Source organism: Drosophila montana, unplaced genomic scaffold, assembly GCF_035044405.1.
Source record: "Drosophila montana isolate Dmon_TW-CO22-7 unplaced genomic scaffold, ASM3504440v1 contig_920_1, whole genome shotgun sequence".
Classification (NCBI taxonomy): domain Eukaryota; kingdom Metazoa; phylum Arthropoda; class Insecta; order Diptera; family Drosophilidae; genus Drosophila; species Drosophila montana.
In genome coordinates, this window is record NW_026999206.1 from 169,388 (window position 1) to 182,714 (window position 13,327).

Below are 13,327 nucleotides of genomic sequence, written 5' to 3' on the forward strand. Positions count from 1 at the left end.
GAAGGGGCCGAAAGTTTTTGCATATTGCCCAACAGCTGCGTCAGCTGATCCAACTCACACACACACACACACACACACACACACACACACACTTGCCACACCCGCACACCCCCTTTCACAAGTTGCCATTGTTGCCAGCTTGCTGGCCAAGTTTGTAGTTTTGGCCAACGCAAAGTTGTGCAGCACAAGCCGCATTAGGCGCATTACACTTGCCACAGCCTGTGGGCACGGGCACTTACTTATAGCCAAGCCAAAATGTTAGTCAATCATTTAATATAAACTGTTCTTTTATTTGTTTTTTGTATATAAATATATGTATGTATATATTCATATATACACACTGATGGCCAAAACAATAGAAATGGCAAGCCACATTCTTATATTAATTATCAGAATAATTATTCAATTAATAATATTGAAAAAAAAAAACAAAAAACAATTCGTGACTATTATTTTTGCCATCAGTGTACATATATACATATGTATATATTGTATATAAAGTTCAACGTTAGTACACAAAAAATGCGTATAAATATCCAAGTATGTTAGTTAATTGCTTGTGTCTGCATACGTGTGTGTGTGTGTGTGTGTGTGTGTGTGTAAAAGATTGCCCAATGTACAGTAAAAACTTACTTTTATATAAGGCAAAGCTTTTTTTTTACTATAATATAAAAATTGGCAAGAACTGAAATTCTTAGCTAAAATATTTTTAGTTTTTTTTGTAAAAAAATATGAGCATTTCACACACACACACACACACACACACACACAGATAGAACAATGTGCGTTAATTTGAATAGCAAGCTTTCAAGTAGTTTAGGAAGATTTGAAAACTCAACGGCAATTTTTTTAAATATATTTCGTTGTGCTCGTATTGCTTGAAGCGAAATTTACTGTGCTGGCAGCGCATATTGCAATAGTTTGATTGATCCAATAATTTAATAGAAAATATTCAAAATGTAATTGACACGGCAAAACGAAACGAAAATCAACAATAATAACATATCAACTGCGATAAATATATCGATAGGCAATATCGATAACACGCAACTTTTCGCTGCGCTCTGCGGGGCAGAGGCGCAGCCTCTTTGAGCAAAAACCTAAACTAATATCGCATCTCTCACTCTGGCACGCCTCGGCTCTCTCATTCGCTCATTCGCCGATCTTTCTCCATATATATAATATTATATTACTATATAATGATAATATAAACTAATATCGCGTTGCAATTGAGACTCGAAGTGAGACGAACGAGCGAACGAAATGCGACGAACATTTTCGCTTGGCTGTATATCAAATATAAAAGAATGGAGAACGGGCACAGATTTGGGATAGGATGGTGGTGGGGAGAGGCCGGTGGGGCTCAGTGGCGCGTCTCCGTCAGATTTGAGCTGAACGAGAGCAGATCTGCCTGGTCGGGTTTGTCGCGCGTCGCATGGTAGGCCTCGCGTTCGCGATCCGGGAACTTGGTGGGCAGGTTGGGCGAGTGCAGATTCACCTTGGCCTCGAACCGCACGCCGGCCACCTCCACCTCGTAGTGCCCGGACAGCACGTACTCGTTGCTCACGGCCAGCTCTTGGCCCTGCGCATCAATGTTGCGCACAAAGCCCAAGCAGACCTGCTTCTCGAAAGTATAACCATATCCGGTTGTTGTCGTCATGCCCACATAGACGCCATCCCGATAAATGGGCTCGCCGCCCCAGCACCACATGTCCACCTCGTGATCATGATCGTTGAGCAGCAGCTGCACATACATTCGCTTCACGCCCTCCTCCCGCTGCATCAGCAGCGCTTTGCGTCCAATAAAATCAATCGGTTTCTGTGGCAGCACAAGCAAAACGGATTAATACAATCCTCCTACTCCAACTGAGAGCTCGCCTCCACTTACGTTGAACTTGACACGCCAGCTGCGTCCGCACTCCAATGGCGTTGTGAACGTATCCAAATCCTGACCCCAGAACGCGTAAAACTTCTCAATGCGCAGCGCCCTCGTCGCATAGTAACCTGTGTGTGGCCAAGTGTTGCAGTGAATCCATGTGAGCTTCAGAGGATTTCTGTGTGCATCCTTTGCTTCTTTTTGGGAACTCACCTGCATGCTGTATTTGGTACTTTTGACCCGCCTTGTGCAGTCGTGAGTACACATGCAGCGCGTACTCGTTGGGTATATACAGCACATAGCCCAGTTCGCCAGTGTGCGTGATGTTCAGGACGCGTATGCCATCAGCTAGGCCCACATCGAGTTCCTGTTTAAGGGAAGCGCTTGAGAGTAAGGCAGAGCTTAACAGAAATCCATTAAAGGTATTTGTGTGGAGTGATTGATTGATTGACGGCCAACTTGTGAGATTGAATGGTTGTGCAGCTGATTGATTGGATGATTGATGGGTTGGCTGACCTATTGACTCAATGGTTGACACACTGATTGTCCAGTTGTCAGATTGAATGACAGACTGAATGACTGACTGATTTACAGAGACGATTGATTGAATGATTAACTAGACGACTAGGACGTTATCCAGCTAAGTTGATTGAATGACCTGGAGACTGGCTTATTATCCATCTGATTGATTGGTAGACTGTTCGGTTGACTGATTGATATTGGTGGTAGAATTTGATTTACTGATAGTCCAGCTTATTAATTGAATGACTCACTGATTGACATAATTATTATTTAGCTAATTGTTTGAATCATTGATTGATTTATGACTTGACCGATCGAGTTATTGACTGAATGACTGATTGGTGGGTTGATTGTCTATCTGTTTGAATCGTTGACTGTCTTGTTGTCCAGCTGCTGACTTACAACTGGTTAGTTGAGTGACTTACCATGTTAGTAATTGATTGGTTAATTGATTAAAAACTTCTATTACAAATTTGTAATGTAGATTAAAAACACATACGACAAATTGTCGGATTAAAAGTGATTGTCACAAATCTATATGAAAATTCATTCAAAATGAATTTTACTTAAATATGAAAACCCATTCATACATGTTTAACCGGGCTAAAAGCCCCGTTCACGAAATGTCAACTTGGAATTTTGAACTGAACAATATTAAAAGCTGGTCTATAAATTTAAAATCCATTTGGGAAGCTAGGTAATTGAACGAGAGGCCTCTTAATGCAATAACTTAAGTCGCTTACCTTATATGTAAAGAAGGGGAAGCTCTTGGCTGAGAGATCTGTGTCGGTTAGCTCCGAGAGCAAAATCCGAGAATATGGGCCCAGTATACATATGGCCGTGTACATGGAGGTCACGTCCGCCACATTGACCTTGGGGCGCAGATGATCTGGCATGTGCTTGCGTATCCAGCTCATGGAGCGCGTCTGCTGTATGGTCGGAGCAATCATCATGTAGCTGCAATAAGAGAGCATTTTGGATGCGTGCTGCTGGAGATTAAGAGATTCGCTGCTTTACTCACTGCCGCTCGGAGAGACGCGCCAGGGAGCAATCGTTCTCATAGCCACCATTGGGATTCTGCATGCCCGTGTGTATAATGGAGCCAACGGCGACATCCACATCATTGGAGCAGAGATACTGCAGCAGATCGACCACCTCGTTGCCCTTGGACCAAAAGTCGTACTTTGTGAAGGAGCTATAGTCGGCAATGCCGATGCGTTCGCGACAGGCTCGATACTCCGTGGCGACGTGATCGAACCAGGGTGGTTTGCCAAAGGTGCGCGTCTGGGAGATGCGAAACCGCGGCAGCCCGAACTCATCTGAAGGCAAGAAGTTAAAGGATTAGTGCATAAATGATTGAGAGAACTGGAATAGGCACCTTGCTTGTCATTCAAATCAAAATAATTGGGACGCTCATAGCCCATGGACTGGCCAAAGACAGCGCCCGCTTCCTTGAGCTGCGGATAGATGGGCGACATGCGCAGATTGCGTCCAGTTTGAAATTCTTCGAAGGGATAGTTGATCTCAAAGTGCTTGCCGGGCGCCTCCTTACACCGATCCCTCAAGAACTTGCGGTTGTTGTGCAGTCCCAGAAATCGACTGATGTCCAATATGTGCAGATCCAGATACGTAGATCCCTTCGTAATGAGATCGGTGAGCACACGTCCAATGCCACCGGAGGCGGAAACGCCCATCGTTTTGTTGCCAGCGGCCACATAGTAGTTTTGTATCTCGGGCGCCTCGCCCAATATCCATTTGCAATCCGGCGAGAACACCTGCAGCGAGTTCGTCAGCCGATCCAGCGACGCCTCACGGAATGAGGGTACACGCTGCAACAGCTCGTCGAGCAGCTCATGAAAGTGATCCCAGTCGGGCGGATATTGGCGCGCCTTCTGGGAAAGCGGTATGACGCCGTCCTCGTAGACCATTTTCGCCTCGCGCTCGTAGCCACCAGCCAGGATGTGGCCCTCGCACTCGCGAAAGAAGATGCGTCCGTCGAAGTCGCGCACGAACGGCGTATACGGATCCAACTGGTCGATGGGCTTTGTGTGCAGATAGTGATGCTCGACGGCCTTGAGCGGCACCTTTACCACGGGCTTGGACAAAGTGCCCACCTCGCGCGCCCAGAATCCGGTGCAATTGACAAAGTACTCGCAGTTCACATCGCCGCCGGTAGTCTCCACGCGCGCCACCTTGCCGTGGTCGCTGTGTATCTTCTTGACGGCGCAGTGCTCCACAATGCGCACGCCCAGGCGACGGGCCTCATCGATGAATGCGTGGCAGACCAGGTGCGGATCACAGACGCCATCCTCCGGTATCCAGAGCCCACCTTCGATGCCGTCCAGCGAGAGCAGTGAACAGTGCTGCTTGCACTGTTCCGGCGTGAGTATCTCACAGTTCATGCCCCAGGCCACAGCCTGGGATTTCATGCGATGGAAGGAAGTCATGCGATCAAAACTGCGCGCCAGATTCAGACTGCCAACCTGCCGCCAGCCGGTAGGCAAGCCTCGCTCTGTCAGCCGCTTGATTAAATCAATTGAATACTCCGATAGCTTCAGTTCCGTATAGCTGGGCTCGAAGCGACCGGCCAGGCCGCAAGCACTCCAGGGCAGCTCGCCGCCAACGCCGTCTTGTTCGATTAGCAGCGTCTCGCCGCCCCAGCCCTGCAGGCCTAGGTGGTAGGCCACCGAGGCGCCAGTTATGCCACCACCACAGATGACCACACGCGCCTGTCCCGGCACTTGACCGGCCAGCTTCTCGTTGGGATCGACGGCTTCGTGTGGCTGAAATTTTCGCTTGCTCAACACCTGCTCATCGGCCGCATCTGATGCATGGCCAGTCGCGGTGCTCAGCAGGCGGCGGCCCAGCTGCTGCGTACGTGGTATATGCAACTGGTTAACGTTCACTCCGCTGTTGGCGGCATGTTGGCAACATGCAACGCCACGGAGTAGCTTTTGCATTGTTCCTGGCTTTAGTTGTCGTTGTTGTCGTTTCTATTGGTAATTCTATGGCTTGTTATTGTCCCGTGCTTAGCGTATTGGAGTATTTGTAGCCGCAGGTATCGATAACTTATTGACGCGCCGCCACAAACAGCTGATACGAGGGCCGGCGCAACTACGTTTGCATTTCTTCGATAATCGAGTACAATTTGGCATCGATACTTAGTGGCCAATGGAATTGGCGGCTTAAAACGACTCATTTGCTTTATTTTAAATCAATTGTTATGCAATTTATTTATACGCTATGTAAATATAATTTGTTCACAACTGTTATATAATTATTTGTTTGTTTTTAATTTTTATGGTTTTTGTTTTCGTTCATTATTTTTGTTTTGTATTTATTTTTTTTTTTTGATTTTAAGCAGTTGCTTTCAACAATTATCATAATCAATCAATCAATCAATCATTACTGTATAATTCACACGATTTTGTTTTGTTAATATGATCTGTTTTATAATTGTAATTTGGTTTAACTACAACTACTACATAGACGACATAGATGTACGCTGGGTCTTTTTCCTTAAGACCTTACGAGCTTAGAAATGTTAACAAATGTACAGACTTATATTGTTATTACAATAATTCATATAATTCGCTTTGAAATTGTTGTATAACAGGAGTTTGGAACATACATAAATAAACGTACATGTGTTGATCGTATTAATCGTATATTCGCAGCTGTCCAAAAAAAAATAAAAAAGAAAGAAACCCTTTAAAAAAAAAAAAAAAAACCATGATTAAAATACATCTTAATTTAATTAAAAAAACGGCGCACTCTAAAATTCGTCTTGCTTCTCGCTTACTGTAAGTATGGGTTACTCGTATTTTGTTTTTCTTTTCACTTTTTTTTTTTGAACAATTTTCTTTTTTGTGGTTTTTCACCCGATTTGAATTGCTTATTAAGAAAAAGTGCGCTAGTTTGTTGTTAATACTTAGCTAAACGTTTCTTATGGGTATTGTTTTGTTAATTCCGCTGTATTACATACGCTATGCATTCTTTACATTGAATTGCAATTTATTTGTTAATAATTATCATCATTGTTAATATCATTAATCGTTTGCCTTATATTTAAATGCTATACGTATTGTAAATACCTGCCTAACCGAGCATTTCGCTCATGCTCATTTTTGTTTATTTGGTATTTTGTTTGCTTCTCTTCTCTTCTCCTTTCTTTTCTTTTTTTCTGCTATTTTCTATATTGAATTTCTTAGATGTGCTAAAAACTATTTTGGCCTTATAGGGTAGACAACACTACACTACGCTACTTTCTGAAACAGATTTTCTTGAATTCTTATTAGTTTTTTTCCTTTTCTTTTTCATTATTTTTCATTATTTTTTTGCGGCACCCTAACAAAAAAAAGAGTACATGTATGAACCACACACATATTCATAGTAAGTATATATAAATATATGTATATATATATATATGTATATATGCATCTAAATTGCCGTTGCAGTTGTCTCTACTTATAAAGATTAAACGGTAAACGTACCTACATATATACAAGTGTAAACAGCCTGTAACAATGGCTGTTAAGTGTATAAATATTGCATAATTGTTGCCAAATGCCGACTGAACTAATTTACGGTGTTTTGTTAACTTCTTTATTTGCTTATCATTTGATTCTTTTGTATATTGAGCGATTTTTTGTGTGCAACAACCAACTTTGTGACTACTACACTGAGAGAAAATGGGGACCACCAACTGTTTGGCAGAGGTTGAAGCAGGGCAGAACATGAAAGAGTTTGAGGAATATACAAATATATTTTTGTTTTTCTAGTGGAATGTAGGTTTTCGCTACGTATGTATATCAATCGTTTTGTGTGCGAGACAGAAACAGGTGGAGCAAGAGCGAGAGAGAGAGCGAGAGAGAGCGAGAGAGAGAGAGAGAGAGAGAGAGAGAGAGAGAGAGAGATAGTTGTAGAGTGGAGCGTTAAAAGTTGGGAGCATTTTTCTTATAACTATATACAACGCGTGATAAGTATATGGAATCGATCGGGCTTTATGAATGCAAAATATTTGCCTTTGTTCACATTTCAGTAAATGTTTAACTTGTTTGTTAATAATCATAATTTGTTAATGTTTATTTGTATTTGTATTTAAATTGCGTACTTCATTTGATTTGTTCGTTTATTTGCATCTGCACAGCAGAAAGTTTCAATTTTTCTTTGCAATTATTTATATTTGTCTATATCTGTGTTAAGTGGGCGTGGCATATATATATATATATATATATATATGTATTTAAACTATATATACGTGTTATATGGCTGTGCTTAAGAAATTTCCCATGCTTCTTGCTCGTTATTTAAAATTTGTGTTCTCTTTTGTTTTTTGTTTTTACTTTTATTTTATTTTGGTTTTTGTTTTTTGTGTTTGTTTTTTGTGTTTGTTTTTTAATAATATGTAATGTACATTAATTTGGGGTTGCATTTGTCCATGCAAACGTCTTTTGTAGTTTGTGGTAAAGTATGTTATGGTATGTATGCTTGTATGTATGTATATATGTATATATATATGTATATACGTATATATCTTCTTCTATTTTATTTTTTTTTGTATATAAAAGGAGCATATCTATAACGCCTAACAAATTTGTTTTTAAATGCAGTTGTTGACCTGAACATTCGTTAATAATATATAATTGCATTATTATTATAATTATCCATATACGTATTTCATTAAGTTTTTGCATATACTATGTATGTGTTATGTTTATGTATGTAATGTATATAATATATATATATATATATATATATATTTGTTTTTGTTTTTGTTTTTGTTGTTATTTTGTTTTTGCTAGATTGTAAAATAGTTAAACAGTTTGTGTTTTGCTTGGTTTTCTATGGCTTGCAGTGTTTATTTTCATTTTGTTATTTATTTTTATTTTTGTTTTTATGTTTTTTTATGTTTTTTATGTTTTGCTTTTCTGCTGTTTAACATTTAAAAATGGAATTACAATTACAGTTGTTGTTGTTTTGTGCTTTGTTTTGCTTTTGTTTACTTCTCTTTAGATTTCTGACGTCACAAAAATTACGAACTTTTCGCTGTTGTTGTTTGCGCTTTCGCAACGGATTTTTAAATAATAAACAAATTGAAAAAAAAAAAATGTTTTTTTAAATAAAAAATAAAGGGTGTAGTAAAATTATTTATAATATAAATCAGGTATTTGTTTGGGTTTGAGGGCTAGGTGTGTGTGTGTGTGTGTGTGTGTGTGTGTGTGTGTGCGCGTGTGTCGATAAAGGGGTGGAAGGGAGCTGGGGGAGGGGCGGGCTTTGCTTAGTTGCATAAATAAATAATTATAGCTTAGATGGACTTAACAAGGCTGCACTAAACTTAAATATAAACACATTGATGATTAATTATAGTTAATATATATGTAGATGAATATATGTATATATATGTATATATAAATATATTAAACAAAAAAAAAAGAAGGATTTTTCGTTAATTATATATAACAATAGGCAACAACACGGAGCAAAAGTTTGATTTGATGTTTCAATTGATAAATGGGGCAGCAGCTGCAGCTGCAACTGCTGCAGTTGGCAACTGTAACACATATGAATGAGAATCGAATAGAGCGGCGCATTGTGTGCGGGGCAGGAGCGCGGCATGTACAAGTATGTGTGAGTTGGTTGTGTGTGTGTGTGTGTGTGTGTGTGTGTTGTGTGTGTGTTGTGTGTGTGTGTGCATTTGCATGAGGCACGGCTTGTCTAGTTGCAAGTTGCACGTGCTGCAACTTGCCTTCACTTTTCACTTAATTGAACAAATTTTCGCATCGATTTTCATTGAACTTCGCCAATTGGCAATACAAATTGCTACAAATATTTTCGTTTACACATTTCAGTGGCGTGGTTGGCAGGATTTAGTGGGGTGGGGTGGGGTGTTGCGGGCCGTAAGTTAAAGGTGCATTCTGGACTCATATATAATTAGCCAATTTATCGTTTATCGTTTCACATTTTGGTTTTCATTTCGCGTGTGTGTGTTTGTGTTTGCAATTTTCTTATTATTAGAAAAATCCGCAACGCTGGCTGGCTCCAACGTCGTCGTCGTCGTCGTTGCTGTTGTTGTTGTTGTTGTTGTTGCTGCTGTTCAGCGCGTGCGTCGCCTGCGCTTAGCTGCAACAGCAGCAACATCAACGCCGCCGCCGCCGTCGTCGTTGTCGTGTTTGTAGCCAACTTGTCGCGGGCTGGGCAATTTTTATGACGTCTCTAAAAATCATACTTTGAATGTTTTCTCCCGTCGCTGCTGCTGCTGCTGCTGTTGCTGCTGTTGCTGTTGCTGCTGTTGCTGATGATGGCTGCGATGCGACTGCTGCTGCTGCTGCTGCTGTGCGCTGGCATTGGCTGCCAGCAGGCTCATGGAGCCGGCGCTGCACAGAGCCGCCGCAGCTGCATCCTCGCAGGCATAGCTGGCAATGCGATGATCGCTGCGTGAACGTTCCCGGTCGTGTGTGCGATGATGATGATGCCCCTGACCCTGCCCCTGCTGCTGCTGTTGCTGCTGCTGTTGCTGGTCGCTGGCTGATGTTGCGCCATTGCGCTTGCTGCTGGCCGCCTGCTGCTGCGAGCGTCGATTGCCCAGACGCTTCAGCTCGTAGTCGCGCGCATCCGCCAGGTCAAAGGTGGCCGCGCGCTGCTGTTTGCCATGTCGTGTGCTCTGCTGCTGCTGCTGCGGCTGCTGCTGCTGTGACTCATATTGCTGCGGGCAGTACTCGTCGTACTCGTGCTCATCGCACAGATTCGCATTGCAGGGCAGCTGTTGCTGCTGTTGCTGCTGCTGCTGCTGAGCGCGATGCTTTTTGGGCGGCAGCGGTATGGGCGCCTGGCTGAGCTGCGTCTGCTGCTGCTGCTGCTGCTGCGTTTGTGTCTGTGTGCTGGCTGAGGCTGCCGCCGCCGCTGCGTGCAGCGCCGTTGATGCTGCGCTCGTGCCCGTCGAACAGTTCGTGGCACGCCGCACATCAACGCCGCCGCCGCAGCAGGCGCACTCCTACAATTCCGTCACAGAATACAAATCGCTGTTGGCATGGCCAGACGCTGCCACAACACCAGCAGCCCCGCCCCCGCCGCCGCCGCCGCCGCCGCCGCCGCCGCCGCCGCCTCCACCGCTGCGCTTTAGCGAGCGATAGAAGAGCGCCTGCTGCTGCTCCACCAGCAATTGTTGCTGATGATGCTTGCTGCTGGCGCTGCTCGAAACTGTGCCATGATAGTTGTTGTTGTGCTGCCGCTGGAAGTAGGCCGCCTGCTGCTGCTGCTGCTGTTGCTGCTGCTGCTGCTGGTGGTGGTAGGTACTGCTGTCGTAGGAGTGCTGCTTCTTCATGCTGCTGAGCAGGGGCTGGGCTCCGTATTGCTGCTGTTCGGCGTAGCTGCGCGCATTGTCCAGCGTTTCGGCGCGACGTGGTCGCTCCCGTTCGCGATCTCTTTCACGCTCTCGCTCCCGCTCACGCTCTCTGTCGCGGTCGCGCTCTCTGTCGCGCTCATAGCCAAAGCTGGCGGTTTGCTGCTGGCGCAGGCTCGCAGATTTGGGCGGCAACGTTTGCATATGATTCGCATTGTTCACATCCCGCGAGTTCTTGTGCCGATTCTTGGGCGGCAGCGAAGGCGGCTGCTGCTGTTGCTGCTGCTGCGCGGCAAGCTGCAGCTTCTGCTGTGCCGCTGTTTGTGGCCGCTGCAGCGAGCGATACTGCCCCAAGGTGGCGGCGCACAGCGGCTGCGATGAGATCTTCGACTGTGTGCCGGGCATGCCGCTGTTGCCGGTGGGCGACTGCACGGGTATCTCCGGCAGCGGCTGATTGACTATCGAGGCTGGGTTTAGGGAGCGCTGCACGCGTGGCGCCGCCGTTGGTGCTACCTGCTGCGCTGCTGCTGCCGCCGTCGCCGGATAGACGCTGCTGCTCTCAATGCTGTAGACAGCCGAGGGGGGCAGAATGTGTGTGGTCGGTGGATGATGATGCTGCTGTTGCTGTTGCTGCTGCTGCTGCTGTTGCAGCTGTTGCAAGGCGAGCAGCTGCTGCTGTTGTTGCTGCTGCAGCGCCAGCAGCTGCTGCTGCTCCTTGGCATAGGAGCTGCCCACGCCCGTGGTACCGGGTATTTCCGTAAAGGTGTTGACTATCTTTGGCTTGGGTGGTGGCGGTGGTGCGGGCTGTGGCTGCAACAGCTGCTGCTGCTGCTGCTGCTGTGGCGGCGGCGGTGGTGGCGCCACCTGCTGCACCACCAACTGCATTTGCAGCTGCTGCTGTTGTTGCGATGGTGGTGGAGGTGGCTGTTGCTGCTGCTGCTGCTGCACCACCTGCGTCGTCGAGCTGGGCACCAGCATGTCCGTCGACCCGGCGGCATAGACCTGCGGCATGCACTCCGCCTGCTGGCAGTAATCCTTGGACACTGTCGCTATGGATGGCGTCTTGGCGCTGCGCAAATTCGGCGACGGCGAGGCGCCCTTCAGGGAGCCACCATAGCGACCGACATGCCGCAGCGTGGCGCACCTATTGGCCGTGGCGGCAGCCACAATATTCAAATTGTTGTTGCCACGCACCGCCTTGGGCCCGATGCTGATGTACTTGGGATCGAAGCGATTGAAGCTGTTGTTGGTGACATCGCGCGGATCACGATCGTCGATCAGTACATCAGCCGCGTCCAGGCCGTTGCCCGTCGACTTGCAAATGGCATTCGCCGTCTGGGCGGACAGCACGGAGCGTATGGAGCTGCCCGTCGAGCGGGGCAGCGTTGCCGATGCGAATATGTTCTTCAATGTGTTGCTGCTGCTGCTGCTGTGATGATGTTGCTGTTGCTGCTGCTGCAGCTGTTGTTGCTGCTGCAACTGTTGCTGCTGTTGCTGCTGCTGCTGTTGCTGCTGCTGCTGTTGCTGCTGCTGCTGTTGCTGCTGCTGATTGATGTTGCTGCTGTGCTGCGTGTTGTTGCTATTGCCTGCATACGTGCTGCAGGCAAGCGAATCTCAGTAGAAGTCGTTCGATTCGAGCGTCTTACACTGCTTGCTGAGCGTCGCGTATTTGCCATTGTTCGGGCCGGGCAGATACGACGCCGACTGTTGGTGGTGCGACGGCAGGCGACCCAGCGTATGGTGGCCCGATCTGTGAACACATAACGGTAAACATATATATGTGAGTAATTTGCTGTTAATGGCAGGCCAATTGCAACAGTTGCTAGTGTGTAGGCTAAAACGTTAACTAGTTGCAGCAACATTAGGGGTAGTCAGGCACATGAACAGCGATGATATTGCTTTTTTTCAACTTAATATACAAAATTCATAATATATATATGTATATTTACAATGAGCTAACGCATAAAAAAATAAATATATTTATACAACTTTCTTTTAAACTTTATCCCAGTCTATTATTCTCACTTTTTTCTATAACATTTATGTTAAAAATCCTCTGAACTGCGGCGATCTAGCCTAGTGCAAATTTATAAGATCTGTTCTACTTCTCCCTCTAAGCTCTTTTTCTACAATCAAAATGAGGTGCACTTAAATTTCGCCTTTAATTAGAGCTACTCCCTCTATGACTGAATATTTACCTATGGAACATGTCGCCACATAAAGACATAATTTTTTTTTGATCTTTATTAACTTAGAAACCTAATACTTAATGCGTTAATTATATAAATATATATATAAAAAAAAAAAGACGTGCTTATGTTTTATGTAAAATATTTTCATTACGAAACGATCAGCTCTTACTTTTCTATTGGCAACTAATGGAAGTAACTGCTACAAGTTGTAGAAAGCAGATCAAGTAGATCAGAAACCAACTACTAACTGCAAATCTGTAACTTATTCCAACCCTATCAAGAGACTAAATAGTATAGCTTTTCATTTTACTAAGAAACCCAATGAAAGCTCATTAATGTTACCTCTCTCTTTCTATTCATATTATCTGAGATAACAACTGACAGTCAGTTGATAAC

General features: G+C 44.8%; 2 protein-coding genes across 2 annotated transcripts in view; both read right to left on the reverse strand.

Annotated features, from left to right (window-relative positions):
* Positions 1-920: 920 nt before the first annotated feature.
* Positions 921-5,455, reverse strand: LOC135440310 (pyruvate dehydrogenase phosphatase regulatory subunit, mitochondrial). The gene is made up of 6 exons (XM_064699408.1): positions 3,777-5,455; positions 3,420-3,717; positions 3,142-3,355; positions 2,090-2,243; positions 1,889-2,004; positions 921-1,819 (listed from the first exon to the last, which is right to left on the reverse strand). Exons 1-6 carry the CDS (start codon positions 5,356-5,358, stop codon positions 1,364-1,366), a joined length of 2,820 nt encoding a protein of 939 aa, XP_064555478.1. The 5' UTR covers positions 5,359-5,455; the 3' UTR covers positions 921-1,363.
* A 2,910-nt stretch (positions 5,456-8,365) lies between these two features.
* The window catches only part of LOC135440303 (transcription factor Zelda), a 31,473-nt gene continuing 26,511 nt past the window's right edge, over positions 8,366-13,327 (reverse strand). Inside the window, 1 exon segment of the mRNA XM_064699398.1 lies at positions 8,366-12,489. Coding sequence (XP_064555468.1) covers positions 9,621-12,489 — 2,869 coding nt within the window. The 3' untranslated portion in view covers positions 8,366-9,620.

Excerpts from the sequence above, each read along its gene's own strand:
- LOC135440310 (XM_064699408.1), bottom strand. The coding sequence starts at position 5,358 with ATGCAAAAGCTACTCCGTGGCGTTGCATGTTGCCAACATGCCGCCAAC. Across the intron at positions 3,718-3,776 it reads TGATTTGAATGACAAGCAAG|ATGAGTTCGGGCTGCCGCGG; the intron begins GTGCCTATTCCA and ends TCTTGCCTTCAG. Across the intron at positions 2,005-2,089 it reads GTACCAAATACAGCATGCAG|GTTACTATGCGACGAGGGCG; the intron begins GTGAGTTCCCAA and ends GGCCACACACAG.